A 21,743-nucleotide genomic window follows, 5' to 3' on the forward strand; every position below is an offset into this window, starting at 1 on the left:
AATACTGTGAAAACAACAAAAATCATTTACTGTCTACAAAAACACTTGGAGAACAGGGGCCCGTTCTTCATACCTGGATTACTGTTATCTGGATTTTACTGTTGACGATATTACATGATCCAGGATTGTTAGGTTCTTCGAAGCTCATCCTTGAGTTGCTGTCATAGCAACAGGTCCGTGAGCTCAAACCTGATTGGGAGCAGCTTATTTCATGTAAACAGGATTAGATTGCATCTTTTCAAGCGCATGTGATACTTAAAGTCTGTTCCAGCCACTGTTACTTTCTTACAAGAGTAGCCTAATGAACCAGGTATAATAATGACTTAAAATAATAATAATAACAATAATTTAAAAACTAATTTGAAAATAATATTTCAATATTGTGTAGTCTATCATAATAGACACGGTTTACTCACTGAGAGCATTATTTGTGAGGGAATAATTACCTAGTCATTGTATTGGAGTCTTACATGATGTAGGCCTACAGTTAGTCTGAGGCGTACATTAATGTGCAGATATTATCGGATTGGTTTGTTGCAGAGCAGGAGATGCAGTTAACTTATAAAAAAAATGCTGTACCATTAGAAAAATGTTCTTGCCCCATAATAAACTTTAATCAATGCTGTCTTGCTGTCTGAAATCATTGAAAAGGTTGGTTTTGTTTGAGCCTTCACAACATCAGGATCAATAATTAACAAACAACAAAAGAAGATTATCTTTCCTCTGTGTTTCTCCTTTTATTAAACTGACAATATAAACTGGTACTTTTGGAGCACAGGTGTTGAAACTTTTTAAATTTCTTTATTTTTTATGACTGATAAATCTCCAATTAAAATTTAGACATATTTAATAGTGTAGAATTGTGGCTTGTACGTGTTGATCTGAACTGAGAGAGTGAAGAGTGTGTCATTGTTCTCTACAGGTTGTGGGATTGTGGAGTCACAGATGAAGGTTGTGCTGCTCTGACTTCAGCTCTGAGATCAAACCCCTCACACCTGAGACAACTGAATCTGTCTGGGAATAAACTAGGAGATTCAGTTCATCTGCTCTCTGCTGTACTGGAGGATCCTCACTGTAAACTGGAGAATCTGCGGTAAGATTGTCTCTGATAGTCACACATGTCTTTGTCCTCAGTAAGATGAATCATTTGATGTACATTTTAGGACTAAAATTAGCTTGTAAAATGTTCTGTAAACACAGGTGTACATAAATTACTTTATTTTTACATTTAAAAAAAATCCTTTAAATTTGGTCAATATTTAATTATATTCAATAATTTTAGTCTACAATGCCATTCCTGTTCCCCTACTGTATGTTATTCAACAGTGCTTTCCCCAATGATGTTCCTGTAATAGGGGAGCGCGGGACACAACCTAACGCGGGGCTAAATGTAACACGGACCTTTTACGTAGTTACTCAGGGTCACGCGGGTTGTGTTTACGATCTTTTTCTCTCGCTGCCAGAAGACGGTCTCCCGTGGATTTGTGAAAATTTTTGGTAATATTTTGTGAAGATACGGGACAAAGAGTGTTTTGACACCATGTTAGTATTTTTTTTCATCATACGTATTTTTCTGTTTCTGAGTTGTGTGTGTACTAGGGCTGGGACAACGCAGTCGACGCAAAAAATACGTCGACGCAAAATATGCACGTCGATTCGTCAGACCCAAAACAAAAATGGCGGCGTCGGAGAGTAGTAGCAACACCACTCGCTCCTCAGACTTTCAGAAGTGCAAGGCGGCACGCACTCGTTCCTCTAAAGTGTGGGAATTCTTTAATTAAAAAGGAAACAATTCCCTGATATGTCGTCTTTGCAAAATGGAGATGGCCTTCCATTCTAGCACCACGGCAGAGAGAGAGGCGCGGGCGCGATCGAAAAGTCGTAGAGTGTTTGATTATGTGTGTGTGTGTGTCTGTCTGTGTGTGTGTGTGAGAGAGAGAGGCGCGATCGCAAAGTCGCAGAGTGTTTGATTATATTTGTGTACGCGTGTGTGTGTGAGAGAGATAGAGAGAGAGAGGCGCGATCGAAAAGTCGCAGAGTGTTTGATTATGTGTGTGTGTGTGTGTGTGAGAGAGAGAGAGAGAGAGAGGCGCGATCGCAAAGTCGCAGAGTGTTTAATTATGTGTGTGTGTGTGTGTGTGAGTGTGAGGCGCGATCGAACAGTGGAAACAAAAACATACTCCGTCATTTTGTTTACAGGACATCATTCAAACTGCAAAGTGTTTAAGTTGTTCTGTTAATTCAAATTTTAAGGAAAACGAATATATTAATCTGAAATCTGTATGTTACACACATAGGATTTGATTAGCCTACTTGTTGATATTTAATCAAGGTTTTATTGAATGCTACCTCTGACTAAGAAATGCATGCACTTGTACAATGTTTTATTTTGGAATTTTAAGAGCAATAAACATATAGGCTATTGCAATGTTAAGGAATTCATGTTTTTTTCATTCAGACATGTAAATCAACATGTATAAATTGCTATTATAGTCAATTAATGGGCAGATAATCGATAATCGAAATCGAATCGGACTGGGAAAAATAATCGTTAGATTAATCGATGCATCGAAAAAATAATCGCTAGATTAATCGTTTAAAAAATAATCGTTTATCCCAGCCCTAGTGTGTACGTCACCAAATCTAACTTTATATTGCCTTAATCACTGTCTTGTTGGCTAAAACATGGCACCATTTTGAAACATGTCAGCAACTCCTAGCAACTGTTAGCTAGGTTTAAAATATTTTTTACACAGCGGGGTTAGTTGTAACACAGTGTTACAACTAAGCCGCCAAGTGTTCACAATATTGTAGGCTATGGGATTTGTTTACTATATTGATCACTTGTTTATTTATTAAAAATATTGCCTGTTTTCATGTAATAAACACTTTAAAATGTGATTTTAAGCTTGTTTTTATTATTATTACTGTTACTATTAATAATAATAATAATTTTGCCTGCAAAACTGTTCAGCCCTTTCCTATATCTCTATCCATGATATTGATCTATAATAGAAGGATGATTGGATGAGGGATGGATGTATGGATATCTATCTATACAGATGTACAAACAATATCAAACTATACAGATAAAATAGTACTGAATTATGTGTGTTACACACAAGTGTTACAACTAACCCCTCTGTCTGTTACAACTAACCCCGCATATGGGGTAAGTTGTAACATTTGCACTTCTGTCACTTTCAGTGCAACTGTACGAAAATGGAAGGTCCTAGAAAAAAACTTTAAGTGTTCATTTGTAGCAGAGATGTGTATGTTTCTTGTGTAAAAAAAATAATTAATCTAACCTAATTATTTTTTAAATAATTGAGCCAAAACCAAAATGCGTTAGGTTGTGCCCCGCTCTCCCCTAATTCAGTGGTTCTCAACCCTGATCCTGGAGTGTCACCAGCACTGCACAGTTTAGATGTCTCTCTAATCAAACACAGCTGATTCAACTCATCAGCTCGTTAGTAAAGACTCCAAGATCTCAGGTGGGTTTGTTAGAGAAGAGAGACATCCAAAATGTGCAGTGTTGGGGTTCACCTGGATGGTTTCTCAGATCTAAGAACGGACTTGTGTTCTTGCGGAGAAAGAATGAAATGTGCTTGCCCGAATGAATAGTTCAATATTAAGGGTGTCCCGATTTCGATTTTAAATCGAAATCGATCGAAATTAAGTCACAATCTCGATCATCGAATTAAAAAATGGAATCGTCGATGCTGCCACGCCCCCATGTCACGTTCGGTCGACTTGTCAAGCAGAAAAAACACGCGTGTTGAAATGCTGCGAGTCAACCTCCTCTGGGGGCCGCACACCCGACGATAAGCGCCGCGTCTATGACAACTCGAGGTATCGTAGCCTACACCGGACGCGCACTTTCATGTTTATGGCCTGCAATATTATGTTTAAGGACATATGGAATTAAGATCATGTCTATGTTATGAGGCACGACGTTGCTTAGTCTGCACTTTATCTCAGAGAGCGTCCGTTAACTGAATGTATCCTGAAAATCTGATAACATCAGCAATTTTCATTCAACCAGCTGATTTCTGTAAATTAATGTAAAACATGTATATTGCAGCAAAGTCATAACGACGATTTGAGACAAATAAATTTATATAAAATGTATTAATTTAAAATAAATGTAATATAAAACTATGTGAATGGCGCTCTCTGGCGCGGCAGGATTAATTTTGAACAAGGTCCCCCTAGCCGTTGCTGGCGCCGCGGGCAGACGGCGAATGGCGCCGCCGGTGTGTGTGTGTGTGTGTTCACACTCACAGAGAATAAAGTGTTAGAATTTTAAAGACGTGGCTCTGCGCGACGCATAGATTTATCTGTTAAACTGTTTGTTTGTTTGTTTGTTTTGTTGTGAACTTGAATGTCATCTTCTGTGAAGAAGACTGCAGTTACAAAAGAGAAACTAGATCGCAGGTTATTTTGTTTCCAATTGACTGAAGATATAAGTATTGTTACATTATATTCTTAATAAATGTTTTAAATTTGACAATGTAGTGAGGTACATTGCGAACAAAGGTCAGATATGCATAAAAGTTTGGTCTAAAAATGGCATAGCAACCTGTGCTTTAAAAAAAAAAAAAAGAGTAAAAACCGAGAATCGAATCGAACTGTGACCTTAGAATCGAAAATGTAATCGAATCGAGGATTTGGAGAATCGTGACACCCCTACTCAATATTATGTATAATTTTGATGCACAGAAGCAGGTAACGTAAATAGTGTGTGTATCTCGTTAATCTAAATCTGGAGCGCCCAAAACTGTTCCTGGAGATCTACAGTACCTATCTGCAGAGTTCAGACCCAACCCTGATCCAACACCTGATCCAGCAAATGAAGCTCTTCAGGAGCACGTCAGAGTTACAATGAGTGGTGGTTGTTAGTGTTTCCCACTGTTTCTGTGGCCTGTTGCATGAAGCCAGTTTCAGTTGCTCCCCTTGTAAGTTTGAGATTATTTTGAGCAAACTCTCTTTTTTTCGGGCTCAAGAAAGTGGATTGGTTTTTAGCGGGTTCCATCGCCATGGTAACTTACGCTACAGGATGACCTTGAATGCTTTATTTGTTAAAGGTGCTCTAAGCGATGTCACGCATTTTTTAGGCCAAACATTTTTTTGTCACATACAGCAAATATCTCCTCACTATCCGCTAGCTGTCTGTCTCCTGAACACACTCTAAAAAAACGCGGTCTCTGTAGACACCCCAGGCTCCACAAACAGCAACAAAAACAAACTGGACTAACCCGCACCACGAAACATAACAAACTGTTCCAGCCAATAACCGACAAGAATGATGTGGGATGGGGTTTGGGGGGTTAGTGCGCGGATGAGGAGGAGGGAGGGTCTAGCTAGCCTCCGTTTTGTTTGACAATAGTTCGAACGTCAACAAGAAGTGACGTCACCCAGGATCGCTTAGAGAACCTTTAAGTATAAAGTATAAACTATTAATCTAGAGGACTGAAGGCATGAAGTAGAGCAAGCAAGAGGTTTTTCAGCAAAGTTTTGGTCATATCGATAATTTATAGGCCATAGATATTTGTGTATTAAATATTATACAGAAGGCTAATATCCATAAAATGGCATTATACTTAAAGGGACAATATGTAGGAATTACTCCCATCTAGTGGTGAATTCGTATTTTGCATTCAAACTAATTTTGCTCTCCAGCGCCTCGCTTTTCAAATGCGCGTTGCATCTACGGTAGGCGATATGTACCAAAAAGCGTTGACAGGATGTCTTCTAATAGCACTTCGTCGAGTTTTCCTTCAGGTGAACAGGTCTGTTATTTCAAACAAACTGCAACATGACAACAAACAAACGAATGTTACAGTATGAATTACTGACTGTGAAAAACATTAAATATTGTAATTAGTATAGGGCTGCAACAAACGATTATTTTGATAATCGATTAATCTAACGATTATTGGACCGAATAATCGACTAATCGTCGATTATATTGACGACTAATCAGCAAGTTTGGAATGATTATTCAGCCTTTTCAATAAGTTAAAACATTGAGTTATACATATTATAATCTTAAAAAAAAAAAATCACTTCAGCTTTTGAAATGGTGTTTTAATGAACTTTAATGAACCTCCAACTAAACAGGTCAACAAAAATAAATCAGCTGCATTGCAGACAAAAATATGTTTGAATGTAAATATCTCTTGGCAGCAGTATTAAGAGCTTTATTTCTAAAACCAAGTGTTCAGTTAGTTTAATGAAAAGCAGTAAGTAACTCGTGTCCTTTCTGCACTGGCTTTTTTGGATTTTCAAATAAGTGCTGAATTAAAATGAAGGAAGGTCAGCATATCAACATGTTCACGTGACAAGCTTGCTCTTTTTGTGAGCAAATGTTTCCTGCAGCTGAGAAGATCCGTTCTGCTGGAGTGGATGTTGCAGGAATGCAAAGAAAATATCTTTTTTGCAAAGAAAAAACATTTTATTTTAACTCTCTTAGTGGTTAAACTGTTGTTTAGTCATCATCTTTACTGGTTGTTTAGTTTGAAATCTAGAAGCAATTCACACTAAGGTAACAGTTTAATTTGTAAACATTAATGTATTTACTAACATGAACTAACTAATATGAGCAGCACATTTGTAACATTATTAATTTTTGTTAACATTTTTGTTCATGTTAGTTCATTGTGTTTATATTAATGTAATAGCTAACGTATTTACCTAATAGTGTTACAATAATAAAAACAGCCCTGACTCCTAAGCTCGATCAAGTTTTATTCTATGCAAAATAAATAATCACATTACTGTATTTATATTATAATTTTTAATTTTATCACTTTTATTAATGGTAGTATTGCATTCTCTAATAAAGAGATTTACAACTAGTTAGTTAGCTTCACCTGGAGATTGAACACTCACTCACCTCTCACAGGCTCCTTTTGACCGGGATGCTTTCTCTTAAGTGCTCCAACATATGTTGTGCTCCCGTGAAACGCAAGCTCAGCCTTGCATGTATTGCACATGACAGCATTTTTAGTTGGCAGTTTTGTGAAACTTTCCCACACCTTACTGGTCCGAACTCGTTTACACTCCGCCATAATTCGCCGTTTATGTAATTCGCGCTGTTTTTTCTTCTACCGCAAAAGCATTTAACGGCTGCATTACACTCTAGCGCTACAGCGTCGTAGCGGTCAAAATGCGATATTGCAGGCCCATACATTGGTCACGTGAGATCAAACGACTACTCGACAACAAAGATATTTGTGGACAATTTTTTATTGTCGACGTTGTCGACAATGTCGACTAATCGTTGCAGCCCTAAATTAGTAGCAGGGTGCGATTTGTGAAAAAAACAGAGAGGGGGGATGTTTTGAAACATTTTTATTCATAAAAATAAATCATGAGAACATGAACTTCATCACTGCATTTGCAGGAATTGTAAAATCTTTTTTTCTTATTAACTGAAGTAGCCTAACGCACTATTTTTACTCTAATAGCTTATCTTTCCCCACACATATGAACTGTGATCATGCAATAACGTTAACTTTACATCACGATGCTGAGCTACAGTGAAATAATAGAAAAGACATTATCTGTGATAGCAATTAGCCTCATTCGCGCAAACTGGACGCGCGAATGAGGCTCGCGTCTACCGCGCCGCGCTAAACACCGTGCCGCGCTAAACACCGTGCCCCAGGACCTCTAGACGCGCATAAACGCGTCTTTACATTGACTTAACATTGAAATCACTCGCGCCAGACGCTCAAGAGTGAGTGAGTAATCATTTTAAAATAAAATTGACTTTAATCAAACCACGGATCCGTGATAAGTTTTGTGATCCGTCTCGCCACTATGTAGTAGCACTATGATCACTTTGAGGGGAGGATACATTTATCCCCATCGGGGATTAACATAATTAAGCAGAGGCAGGGAAACATTGACCAGAAAGGGGGAAATCCCACGCATCCCCCCCTTCTTATTATAGGTTATGCCTTCTTTATTCGTTATATTTTCTGAATTATGTTCATTGTTAGATATTGTCAAATAAGTCTCACTTACAACGACTTTGTTGCTAAGAACTTATTTATTTATCAGATGCAGCACAGACCCAGTCTCACTTCCTCAGTATCTGGCATGGATTTTCAAGTCCCGCCCCCTCTCACTCTCAGCTATTCTATTCCCTGGATAGGTTGTCAATCAACATATGAAATTACCAAATCTCTATGACACCTCCCCCTTTAACTTTTCCTAGAGAAACACATTGTTGTAACCGTAATTCTTTGTTTCTAACTAGCTATTCATTTTTAACTATAATGAACATTTTAAACATTTGACAGTTTCTCTTTTATCAAATAAACATTTAACATTGCATTAGTTTCAGATGAATAACTCACATCCACTACACATTCAACGTGCATAGAGTTTCAATTGACTTTTAACTATAAATTCAGTTTGACAGTTGGTTTTATTACTCTGCCGGATCTGGTCACAGTCACTCCTTGTGTTTCACTCGGTGTCTGCGACACTGGCTGATCCGCGTTGCTGATGTGCAGTTTTTCAAGCGCCTGCGGGCTCTTCACTGTTGTTTCGCAGTTATTATCAGCACTTGGATATTCTGCAGGCACTTTCTGCAGATGTCTGCGGTTCCGCCTCATTTCTCCTTCCCCTTTTGGAGCCTGCACCACGAATGAGCGCGGTGCACTCTCTTGCGTTTTGACCTGCACTGGACCTTTCCACGACTTTTCCCCGTCCAGTTTCATCAGCACCGCATCGTCTGGCTTCAACTCAGGTAATTCCCGCACTCCGTGTCTCCGATTGAAGTAGAAGGCTTGTTTTGTTTTAGCCAAAGCGTCTCTTTCTCTCACCATCAGTCTATTTGGCCACTTTGGCTGCAGGTTTTTCTTTAACGTAGGCAGCGTGGTACGAATTTTTCTGCCCATCAACAATTCGGCAGGACTTACCCCTGTAGATGAATGGGGTGTTGCGCGGTAACACATCAAAGCGAGGATCGGGTCGTCCTGTCTGAGGATGCGTTTGGCTACTTGGACCGCGCGCTCGGCATGCCCGTTTGCTTGCGGGTTGTGCGGGCTCGATGTGACATGTTCAAAGTCATATTTTACCTTAAATGAAGTCCATGCCTCACTAGTAAATTGCGGACCGTTATCACTCATGATCTGCTCCGGTATTCCAAATCTCGCAAACGTAGCTTGCAGTTTGTTTATCACCTGCGCCGTTGTTGTCTTTGGCAGATGAAGAATCTCTATGAAGCGTGAGTAATAATCCGAAACAATCAGATACATCTGGCCCTTGTTCTCGCAAATGTCTATAGCCACGCGCTGCCATGGTCTGTCAGGTAGCGGGGTTGACTTCAGTGGCTCTTTCCTTTGTGTCTTCCTGTTTTCGCGACAGAACATACACAAGTCAATTTTGTTATTTATATCCGATGATATACCAGGCCACCATACGGATGAATTTGCCCTTTCTCTGCATTTTGACAACCCTAGATGGCCTTCGTGGATTCGCTCAAGGATTTCCTGTCTCAGTTCACTTGGAATACAAATGCGTCTGCCCAGAATTATCAGTCCTTCACTTATTGACAGCGCATCTTTCACTGAAAAATAGTCTCTAATACCTTCCGGTACGTTTCTTACGTGCTCTGGCCATCCCTGCTTAATGAACTTACTCACTAGTTGTAATTGTTCATCTCTTTCAGTCGCTGTTGCGATCAGGCACAACTTTGACTGTGACACGGGCAAGCTGGCAATGACTGCGTCTACGTAACAGGCTATCTCGTTCGCTGTAGGCCTACTGCTCGGTGCATCATCGCCTATTGGACTTCTCGACAGTGTATCAGCTACTACCAATGTCTTCCCAGGTGCGTATTCTGCGGTCACTGCGAATCGCATCAGTCTCATTAAAAGTCTTTGACAGCGTATCGGTACCGTGTCCAAGTCTTTTTTATTGATCAATGGTACGAGGGGTTTGTGGTCTGTAATAAGGCGAAATCTATCCAGGCCTATGAGATACTTCTCAAATCTCTCGCATGCCCAGACCCCGGCCAAACATTCTTTTTCAATCTGCGCGTACCTGGTTTCCGCCTCATTTAACCTCCTCGAACAATATGCCACCGGCTTCCAGCTGTCTCCGTGCAGCTGTAGCAAGACTCCTCCCAGCCCATAGCTACTCGCGTCTGCTGACACCGCCGTGGGTTTTCCTGAATCGTAGTACGCTAGAACAGGTGCAGTCATTAGAGTTTCTTTAAGCTTTTGAAATGCGCTTTCTTGCGACTGGTCCCATGTCCATGCTACAGTCCCTTTTAATAAATCAAACAGCGGCCCGCCCTCTGTCGCCAAATCTGGAATGTAGCGTCCCATGTAGTTTATCATCCCCAGGACCCGCTTCAGTTCACTCACATTTCTTGGGGCTTGCAGCTCTGAAATAGCCCTTACTTTCCCCGGGTCGGGCCTGACTCCTCTCTCGTCTATGACGTGCCCCAGGAAAGAAAGCTCTTTCTGTCTGAAGATACACTTTTCTTTGTTGAGCTTGAGTCCTGCGCGCTCTATCCTCTCCAGAACGCGCCTCAGATGCTCGTCGTGCTGTTCTTGGGTTTCGCCGTGAATGATTAGATCGTCCATGTAGACCGCAACTCCCTCTAAGCCTCCTAGGAGTTCGTTCATTTTGCGCTGAAATATTTCTGGCGCAATGCTAATGCCGAATGGTAAGCGCTTAAAACAATATCTAGCAAACGGCGTTATGAATGTAGTGAGAAGACTGCTCTCACTATGTAGGGGAATTTGCCAAAACCCGCTTGCGGCATCCAACGAAGAGAATATTGTGGACCCGGCCAGTTTGGCAAGAATTTCATCAGTCGTGGGTAGGATGTACCGTTCCCTTTTTACATTTTCGTTCAGCTTTTTCAAGTCAACGCAGATGCGCACTTTCCCGTTAGGTTTCATCACTGGTACCATCGGCGCGCACCAGTCTGTTGGTTGCGTTATTTTTTCAATGACTCCGTTCTCCTCCATTCGTTGGAGTTCGGCCTTAACTTTGGGGAGTAATGGTATAGGCACTCTTCTCGCGGTGTGGACTGCGTATGGCTCTACATTCTCTTTTAGATTTATTTTAACAGGCTCGGTTCTCATTGTTCCCTGTTCACCGAATGCTGCGCTGACTTGCTCTATTCTTTTCACTAAGCCCATCTCTACTGCTTGTTCTCTGCTTAGCAAATTGTTCACGGTGTCACCCTCCATGACGTGAATTGTGAACTTGAACTTTTTGTCTTTGTACTCCGTGGTCGTTTCAAATTGTCCCAAACAATTTATCCTACCACCCGGACTGTCATATTTCGCATGTGTCTGACTCAACTTCGCTTTACTTCCAAGCGAGTTAAAAGTCTCTTCATTCATAACGGTTACGTCAGCTCCGGTATCAATTTTAAATTTTACTCGCGAGCCTTGCACGTTCAATTTCACAAACCAAGTCTCTGTGTCGTCGGTCCCAGTTTTGCTTACCGTTCCCAGGTAATATGAATCGTCATCACTTGCCTGTGTGTGTGCTCCTCTTATTACTTCATTAACTGCTCTTGAGTAACACATACGCTCCCAGTGTCCTTTCTTTTTACATTTTCGACACTCAGTTTCTGCTGCGGGGCATTTTTCCTTATAGTGATGTTTCGTTTTTCCACACTTTCCGCAACTGCCGCCGCCGGTCATTCTATAATTTTTTTCTCTCGCTGGCTTCTTTTCATCCCATCTTCCCCTTCTTTCAGGTCGTCTGCGTGTAACCTCCTGAACACTGCTTGGTGCACCTTCCTCCTGTTGGCTCACCTGCTGGGCGATGTCCTCCGCCTGCCTCACCATCAGCACCGCCGTGTCTAAGGTAAGGTCTGTCATCAGCTGCAACTTTCTTGAAAGCTCTTTATCTTTGATGCCAACCACAAGCTTATCTCTGATGTTCTCTGTTTTCTGGGCACCGAAGTCACAACTCTCTGCTAATTCGTAGAGTGCACGGATGAACATCTCTGCCTTTTCTCCCGGCCTTTGTGTGCGTTGGTAAAAGCACGCCCTCTCGTGGATGACGTTCTTTTTCGGGATGAAATAGTCATTAAACTTATTCAGCACGACGTCAAAGTCTTTTTTATGCTCGTCTCTCTCAAACGTGAACGAGCTGAATATGTTTTCTGCCTCTGGTCCCATGGCATATATAAGGGTACTCACTTGTACCTCGCCATCCTCCTCCTTTAGCTTCGTGGCTATTCTGTACCTCGTGAAACGTTGTCGCCATGCGGCCCATTCTTGAGGTCTATCAAAGGTGAAGTTCGTGGGTGGAGCGAATTTCGCCATTTCTATTTCTCCACAACTTCTGACACCATGTCAAATAAGTCTCACTTACAACGACTTTGTTGCTAAGAACTTATTTATTTATCAGATGCAGCACAGACCCAGTCTCACTTCCTCAGTATCTGGCATGGATTTTCAAGTCCCGCCCCCTCTCACTCTCAGCTATTCTATTCCCTGGATAGGTTGTCAATCAACATATGAAATTACCAAATCTCTATGACAGATATCATCATCATCATCATCATCATCAGATGATTCAACCATAGGCGTCGATTTCGGGGGGGACGGTGGGGACGCGTACCCACCAGATTTTGTCATGAGTCATTTTGTACCCACCGCTTTTTTGGGGTTGCTAGTAGGGCTGTAACGATACACCAAACCCACGATTCGGTTCGTATCACGATTTTTGACCCACGATTCGGTTCGTATAATGATTTTTTTGGGGATTACAAAAAAAAAAATCTCCATGTTTTCGGTGCTGATGCGGAGGTGACGCGTTCATGTAACAGTGCGCGCTGCCAATAAAGCACATAAAAGCTGTCACAAAGAACCAGCAAAAGTAATGATTATAAATAGGCTATGTCAAATATAGCAAGGGGACATTTTAATAGTGTGTTCTGTGTCGGCTGCAAATATGAAGTTGACGATGCTGACTCGCGATCTTCGCAGTAGCTAGTGAACGCGGCAGAGAGAAATGCACATTTCATACGGATTACATAGTTTTCTTTCGTTTTTAATTGTTCTGTTGGAAGTATGATTCCAAGCGTTCTGTAGCTAGATAATAGATATATTTCTCAGGTCTGTGAGGCAAGTAGGCTGTGCTGAGTTTCTGTTCATTTATGACTCGAGACGAGATCCAGAATGCGTCGGCGCCTCGTGTCGTGATATCTAGTCTGCTTTAGCCTACTTATTATTTATTAAATCCAGGCAATTGGTTGATGATACATTGATTAAAATTAAGATACAATTAATACAAAACGAAATTCACTTTAAAGAAAGGCTTTGTGCGTTCTGTGTGAAGTCTCTTTGAAAGTTTTAAAGCAGTCCGAGAACTGTCACGTCCGTAACATTGTTTTTTCCTCATAAATGCAAACACGAAAAATTAAATTAAATTACATTAATATTTTATATTCTGTGGAGAGCATAGTAGCTTGGAGAGCTTACATTAGTAAGCTACAGGACATTGTCTTTCTAAACATGACCTGCGCGAAAGAGAAACATTTTTTTAGCCGCATCATTGTACCCAGCACTTCTGAAAATGCACTTCCGAATGCGTCTCTGTCCCCAGCACATTTCAAACCAAACTGACGCCCATGGATTCAACAATAGGGAGAGGAAGAGGTAGAGGACAGAGAGGCAGTGGATCAGTGGGATCTAGGCGAGGAGGTGGACGACGAGGAAGAGGAGGAGAGCGAGAGTCAATACCACGACGACAAAGATGCCCGGCAGCTAAGAGAGACGATCTTGATAGAATTTAAAGTTTACAAAGGCAGAGAAGAGAAGCGACCGAGGTTTATACAATTTATGTCTAGCAATAGCAATGAATTTTCATTGTCTGTACAGTTCTATGCATGTAGCAAAATATTCACAACTTGAGCTAATGGATTGTTTTTGAAAAAGGAGAGCTATATAAAATTAGCCACATAAGCGACATTAACTCTTGTTTTCTGTAATCTATGGTCACGTCACGTTTCCTTTTACGTTCTATTTTTGGCGACAATGTTTTCTTCTCCTGTGGCGGAATATGAGTTGAATAACAATGCAATTCAGACTTTTAAACTTGCCGGTGTAGTTTCAAGCGCCTCTCACTGCTCTGCACCTGCGTTTCTGCTGGTACTGGCTCTGAACGAAAACGCGTTGTGGAAATGCGTTGGCTTAGTACTTTTTGTCCCTCTCTGCTATTATAGTTTTGCAAGATGACGGAACTACATGGAAGCCTCCGTGGACCTACCATACTGTCTATGGGACCTACCCGTCTCATGTATATAAAGATAATAAATTCTTCAGATTCTTCATAAAGTCAGATAATTGGCCGAGGTATTTGTACACCATTGAGGACATATTTATGAATAAAAATATTGATTTTAGATAATAAAATACCTAAAAAGATCAGCAGAATTTTACAAAGAATGTTTAGTTTAAGTTATGAGAGAATAAATAGTTTAAAAAATTTGGCTAAGATGTTATAATACAAATTGCCAAAGAAGCATTATTTTTTTAATGACTTTATACCCTAAAGGGGCAACGTATGTATGTCATAATTAAAAATTAGAAATCCAAAATAAAAGTCATGTTTAAAAACAAACAAACATGAAATTGTATTTAGCCTATGTCTGAATAAGAAATACAATAGCAAGACATTCATTTTCTGATGTCTTTTTATGACCTTTCCCTTTTAGGGTTAATATTAAACTTTGCTTTATATATATATTTATGCTTTTAAACAAATTAAGCTTGCATGTATTCTTTTGAACTCTTTGTGAAACTATATAAATTAAAGGCCTATTTGTTTGATTTACTTGCATTGATATAGTCGGTTATTTTCTTTCAGCGGCGATCTTCTCAAGAACAGACCACCTCTTTAGACCCTTTAGACCACTTGAAATGCCACCTCAAGAAAATGTCATTGTGAGCTAAATAATATTTATTGGGGCAGTGTTTGTCATATAGTGATGTCACTATGTATACGCTTATTTTCACTCCTCCCGCACTGTTTAGCACTTTTACCGGTAATAAAAAAAATAAAAAAAACATATTACCTGACCACTGATCTATCAGTGCACACTTCTAGTCATCACCATGACTGAATGAATAGTTTAATATTATGTATAATTGTGAATCACAGAAGCAGTAATTGTAAATCATGTGGCTGAGTAGAAAAAGGGCCTAGTGACGCCCCTGGTACCAGCAACACGTGAGAAGTGCCGGCACACAAGAAAAAGTGAGGGTACACTACAGCTTAAAATATTGTACTTACACTCTCATCTACCTACTGTTGTTTTGTTTGCTGTCTTTGTCAATTGATTTTATCGTTGTTTGTTTATTGTAAAGCGTCCTTGAGCCCTGGAAAGGCGCTATATAAATAAAACGTATTATTATTTATAGAAGTGCTGGTGCGTATCGGCCCACTTCGAGCACTGCTGGAGGAACATCATCACTACACACGGCTTATACAGTAGAGAACTGTGTAGAGTACAGTAATAATACTGTGAAAACAACAAAAATCATTTACTGTCTACAAAAACACTTGGAGAACAGGGGCCCGTTCTTCATACCTGGATTACTGTTATCTGGATTTTACTGTTGACGATTTTACATGATCCAGGATTGTGAGGTTCTTCGAAGCTGGAGTTGCTGTCATAGCAACAGGTCCGTGAGCTCAAACCTGATTGGGAGCAGCTTATTTCATGTAAACAGGATTAGATTGCATCTTTTCAAGCGCATGTGATACTTAAAGTCTGTTCCAGCCACTGTTACTTTCTTACAAGAGTAGCCTAATGAACCACGTACAGGACTTAAAATAATAATAATAATAATTTAAAAATAATTAGAAAATAATATTACAATATTGTGTAGTCTATCATAATAGACACAGTTTACTCACTGAGAGCATTATTTGTGAGGGAATAATTACCTAGTAATTGTATTGGAGTCTTACATGATGTAGGCCTACAGTTAGTCTGAGGCGTACATTAATGTGCAGATATTATCGGAGTGGTTTGTTGCAGTGCAGGAGATGCAGTTAACTTATAAAAAAATATATATATTTTTTTTTTATCATTAGAAAAATGTTCTTGCCCCATAATAAACTTTAATCAATGCTGTCTTGCTGTCTGAAATCATTGAAAAAGTTGGTTTTGTTTGAGCCTTCACAACATCAGGATCAATAATTAACAAACAACAAAAGAATATTATCTTTCCTCTGTGTTTCTCCTATTATTTAAAACTGACAATATAATCTTGTATTTTTGGAGCACAGGTGTTGAAAGCTTTTTTAATTTCTTTATTATTTTTTTATGACTGTGATAAATCTCCAATGAAAATTTAGACATATTTAATAGTGTAGAATTGTGGCTTGTACGTGTTGATCTGAACTGAGAGAGTGAAGAGTGTGTCATTGTTCTCTACAGGTTGAGTTGTTGTGGAGTCACAGATGAAGGTTGTGCTGCTCTGACTTCAGCTCTGAGATCAAACCCCTCACACCTGAGACAACTGAATCTGTCTGTGAATAAACTAGGAGATTCAGTTCATCTGCTCTCTGCTGTACTGGAGGATCCTCACTGTAAACTGGAGAATCTGTGGTAAGATTGTCTCTCTGATAGTCACACATGTCTTTGTCCTCCGTAAGATGAATCATTTGAGCCATTACTAGTTAGTTAACATGATCTTCACTTTAGAATACGGATCCAAATAATTAGTAGTTCCTATAGAAGTATGCATTAACACTTGAGTCATTACTAGTTATCATGATTCCATGCTGTAGTTACTAATGAAGAGCCAACCCGAAAGGGTAGAATCATCTAATCATTCACAGGATATATATATACACACACATATTTATATATATATATACATATGAGCAAAGAGACATACATAAACACACTTTTGAGAAGTAGGTTAAATAATAAAATAACTGGTATTTGGATGGCTGATGACTCAGTATGTTCCAGTTCTCACCATGATGAGTCTAGTTATTCAAAGCCAGTCCAGAGGAATGCCGGAAAATCGGCCACAGGGTAAGTGTGACAAGTGCATTTATAAAAACAATTCTTAAAAATTATTTAGTTTATGAATAGTTCTCTAAAAGACAGCAGTGCATAGGCTAATTATTGACAGCTTTCCCAAATCATAAGTCTGCTACGCTATTACATATTTATAATTAGTGTACAGTATCTAGCAGTAATGTTAATCTAGTGCTAGTCATTTTTCCTGCATTAGGTATTATGTTTTGCATGAATTGTGAATTTTTTTCATTATTTCTCTGGGAAGTATTGAAAAATTGTAGTTATTGATTAGTTAATAGTGAACTACCACTTAAATCTGTGTGCTATTAATTACTAATTCGTTAATCAGAGTTACTTGTTAGTTAACTGTAGTTACTAGATTGTTAACATTGTGTTACTCATTTGTTCCTGTGTAGTTATTCATTAACGAAGGATCCGTATTTTAAAGTGTTACCGAAAAATGTTCTTGCCCCATAATAAACTTTAATCAATGCTGTCTTGCTGTCTGAAATCATTGAAAAAGTTGGTTCCCTTTCAAGGGAACTCGAGCTGCGTTGAGACGCGGTGGGAACGCCTTGCGTGATTGCGTCGTGAAGCACATCTAAAATCAGTCCAATGGAAACGGGAGACGTCATGGGCGGGTGACGTCACCGACCAGGAAGCTATAAAGCACTCCCGCGATCAGAGAACACTAGCTTTGTTGCCTTCAGCAAGCGCTCTCTGTCTGTCCATGTCTATTTATTGTTGTCTGTCTCAGTATCTAGATATATATTATGAAGAAACAAGAATTCAAAACGTTGTGTTGTTCCCTACCCTCGTGTTATCTCGGTTGTTGGGGACGCGCATCAGCTTTTGCGTTGCTTGTTTGGGAGTAGAGCATACCCAGTCAGTTCTCGAGGGGGCTGACTGAGTTGCGAGAGGTTGTCTGTTAATCACCTCGCTCCCGCCGGGCGTTCTTCGAGGAGGACGATTCGGTGCGCGCTTCCCGAGGCGCGAGTCCCGCTGCTGCCGAGGCACAACGGCGACGCGCATCTTGGGGAGCGCAAATGGATCTAACAGCGAGATTTGAGACGGGCGCGCCCTATCTCTGCCTTCACGTGTTAAATCCAGTGGCTTATCTCGGGGAGAAGCACGCGCTGCGTTTTCTTTTCCCCGCGATGAGACTCTCGTGCTGCGATCTCCAGTTCCGAGGAATTGGTGATCGTTAGTGTTTAAAAACAATATATGTGTATAGCCTATCTATATATATATATATATATATATATATATATATGAATAAAGCAGATGTGTGTGAGTTTTCAATGAATAAATAAATAAGTCAGCTCATAACTCTGTTGTATAAAGAGGAGCTTATAAAAGGAGGTTTTATTTTGTGCTGATTGCCAAGTTAAATGTTTTCTGGCCAACTGAACATTATGAGAGTGAGAATATAATTAAATCTCTATATCTCAGCCTCCTCGTCGGGGATTGCCGTTTTTTCCTATCTCTACACTGAGGAGTTGAGATCGTGGAATAAACCGGTTTCTATTTTATGTGTTTATCCCCAAAACTTCTACTAAAGTAATGTTTTGAGTATTAAATGTCATAGTATGACAGTGCCTCGGGTTAAAGAGACGCTTACTAGCTATCTCTCTCCCGAGTCGGCGTCATCATTTCCCCGACGTTATCCACCAGCCATCATAAATAATAGATAAATATTATTAGGCAGCATTGGTGGGTAAACTATATAAGGACATGGATGTATGTGAGGGGCGACTCTCTGAGGAGGGTCGCAGCGCTGCCAGTTCGGTTGTTTTCCTGCTGGTGGCCACGGAGTGATATATATATATATATATATAAGTTTTTCTGATGTAAAGAAAAATAAAGGAAAAAAAATAAACTAATAATAATATATATATGTCTGTTCTCTGAACGCTTCGCTTTCAACAAAATGAAGATATATTCTATCCAGCGGTGTTCCAGAGGTTTCTTCCTCACCGATCTAATGTTCCTGAGACTGCTGGGCGGGAGCAGTCTCAGCCTACTAAAGCTCCTCGCAGCTTAAAGTGCTGCAAATTAGAGCGTCGCCATTCGGGCTCATCCACAATCGAGAGGGACCTGGGTGGCGGTCGCTGTCTAGCCAGTTAGAGATATGCAAGATCTGAGAACTGTTTTATCTCTAATTTAGCTTGGAAGAAGAAGCCCTGACGCCGAGGCTGCAGGCTTCTGAGGGTGGTCCCCTCCGGGGTAGGGACGGTTTTGAGAAATCGTTTCTCCTCGGCGCCCGCTGGGGTGTGACTCTCTGAGGAGGGTCGCAACGCTGCCAGTTCGGTTCTCCTGCCGGTTCACCGTTTCAGGACACCGAGGTGTCAGCGTCCCCAAACGATCCTCCGAGGAGGGTCGTAGAGCAGTCAGTTCGGTTTCCCGGCCGGTTCGCCGTTTCGGGGCACCGAGGTGCCTGCTCTTTCCAACGATCCTCCGAGGAGGGTCGTTGGAGCTAAGATAGTTAGAGGTAGGCAAGATCTGAGGACTGTCGTTATCTCTAATAAAACTTAGACAAGAAGTCCTGACGCTGAGGCTATCAGGCTTCTGAAGGTTCCTCCGGGGCAGGGACGGTTTTGAGAAATCGTTTCTCCTCGGCGCCCTCTGGGGTGCGACTCTCTGAGGAGGGTCGCAGCGCTGCCAGTTCGGTTGTTCCCTGCCGGTCCTCCGTTCAGGGCACCGAGGTGTCAGCGTCCCCAAACGATCCTCCGAGGAGGGTCGTAGAACGGTCAGTTCGGTTGTTCCCTGCCGGTTCGCCGCTTCAGGGCACTGAAGTGACTGTTCAACCAAATCCAGAGGCCAGTCTCGAGAGACTGGTGCCCTTAGCAGAATTTCTGGCGTGGAAACTACTGCCACATATTTCTCAGTGGGTCCTGCACACTATAGAAAAGGGTTCAGAATTCAGTTCGGTTCTCGTCCGCCCAGATTTCTAGGGGTCCTCCCCACAGTGGTGGACCTCGAGCAGGCTCTGGTTATGGAGCAGGAAGTGCTGACAATTTTGCAAAAAAGGAGCTATAGAAGGGGTTCCTCCTCCCAGCAGACAGTCAGGGTTTTACAGCCGCTTCTTCATTGTTCCGAATGAGGATGAGGGGTTGCGTCCTATTCTAGACCTGCGTCAATTAAAAACGGCAGGTTTCAGAATCTCATGTTCATAGTATGCTTACGCTAATATGATTGTGTCACAGATTCAGCCCGAGGACTGGTCTGTCACAATAGACGTGAAGGACGCTTATCTATCCATCCTCATCACAGGAGGTTCCTGAGGTTTGCTTTCGGGGCGCGAAGCATACCAATATCGGGTTCTTCCGTGCGGCCTAGGTTTATCACCCCACACCTTTACAATATGCGTGGATGCAGCTCTGGCTCCTCTGAGACTCCAGCGCATTTGCGTATTATACTATCGACGATTGGTTGATCCTAGCTCAATTTGAGCAGATAGCAGTTCGGCATCGAGATGTCGTTCTGTCTCATTTAAGATGTTGGGGTTGCGACTCAACGCCAAGAAGAGTGTGCTCCTCCCAGCTCAGAGGACCACTTTTCCAGGTGTTATAAATGATTCGCCGTAAATGGGGTAAAACTAGGCCAGTCACTCACTGTGGAACAGTTTCAGACTGTTGGGTCTTGTGGCAGCTGCGTCCAACGTAATTAGTTTTGGCCTTCTGTACATGAGACCCCTGCAGTGGTGGCTCAGGACCAAGGGGTTTTCTCCGAGGGGAAATCCGTTTTCGCATGATCAAGGTCACGCGGCTATGCCTACGTGCCTCGGTCATGTGAAAGAACCTTGGTTTCTCGCCCAGGCCCAGTGTTGGGGGCTTCTTGTTGACGCTTATGCTATCGACGGATGCTTCCCTCACAAGTGGGGGGTGATCATGAGTGGTCATTCGGCGAAGGGGGTGGAGCTTCTTTGGGAGAACTTCGGTTAAAACTTTGCCTTTGTGGTTATCCCTGACGCATCCAGCTCCGCTTGGACTGGATGCGATGTATTAGGTGTGGTCGAGGCTACACCTGTACGCATTTCCCGCTATCTCTGCTCCCGGGAGTTACCCTCATCTGGAGTCAGGGATACTGTGGGCTCGGCCTCTGAGGGGGCCCAGCTCATAGATTCAGGTCTCTCGACTGAGGTCGTGGAGACCTTACTCCAGTCTAGAGCTCCCTCCACGAGAAGACTGAATATGCATTGAAATGTAAACTGTTCTCTGCCGGGTGCGGAGAACACCTTCTGAATCTTGCTATCTGCCCTATGGTACAGTACTTGATTTCTGCAATGTATGTTTCTTTGCTGGGCTATCTCTGAGGAGAGATCCTTATTTCATCTTCTCCGTGGTACATGAGGCTGAGGCCTGCACGTACTTGGATTTGCACCTGGTATGGTGGTAGTCTTTCTTCACCCCAGGCCGGGTTGTATTCCTAGGTCCCTACTCAATTTGCGGGTCATTTGTGCTGCAGGCCTTCTGTCCTCCACCTTAATCAGGAAAAGCTAAAGACAGATATTGAGCAAGCGAGTAGTTGAGGCTATCTCACTTGCTTATGTAGCGGCTGGACAGCCTTCACCTTTGGCTGTCCGGGCCCACTCTACTAGGAGTATGGCTTTAAATTCAGGAGTTTCTCTCCACGACATCTGTAATGCGGCAGGATGTCCTTACCGCATACAGTTGTCTATTTTTTATGACTTGGACCTAGACTC

At 41.4% G+C, this 21,743-nt stretch overlaps 1 protein-coding gene across 2 annotated transcripts in view; it reads left to right on the forward strand.

Moving 5' to 3' along the window:
- Nucleotides 1-21,743, forward strand: part of LOC306992599 (NACHT, LRR and PYD domains-containing protein 3-like) — a 44,012-nt gene that overhangs the window by 8,336 nt on the left and 13,933 nt on the right. For both annotated transcript variants that reach the window (XM_079601704.1, XM_079601703.1), the window contains exons 7-8: nt 923-1,093; nt 16,445-16,615. In XM_079601704.1, the coding sequence (XP_079457830.1) occupies nt 923-1,093; nt 16,445-16,615 (342 nt within the window). The remainder of the gene's footprint in view (nt 1-922; nt 1,094-16,444; nt 16,616-21,743) is intronic.

Source organism: Phoxinus phoxinus, assembly GCF_949152265.1.
Source record: "Phoxinus phoxinus genome assembly, chromosome: 24".
NCBI classification, from domain to species: domain Eukaryota; kingdom Metazoa; phylum Chordata; class Actinopteri; order Cypriniformes; family Leuciscidae; genus Phoxinus; species Phoxinus phoxinus.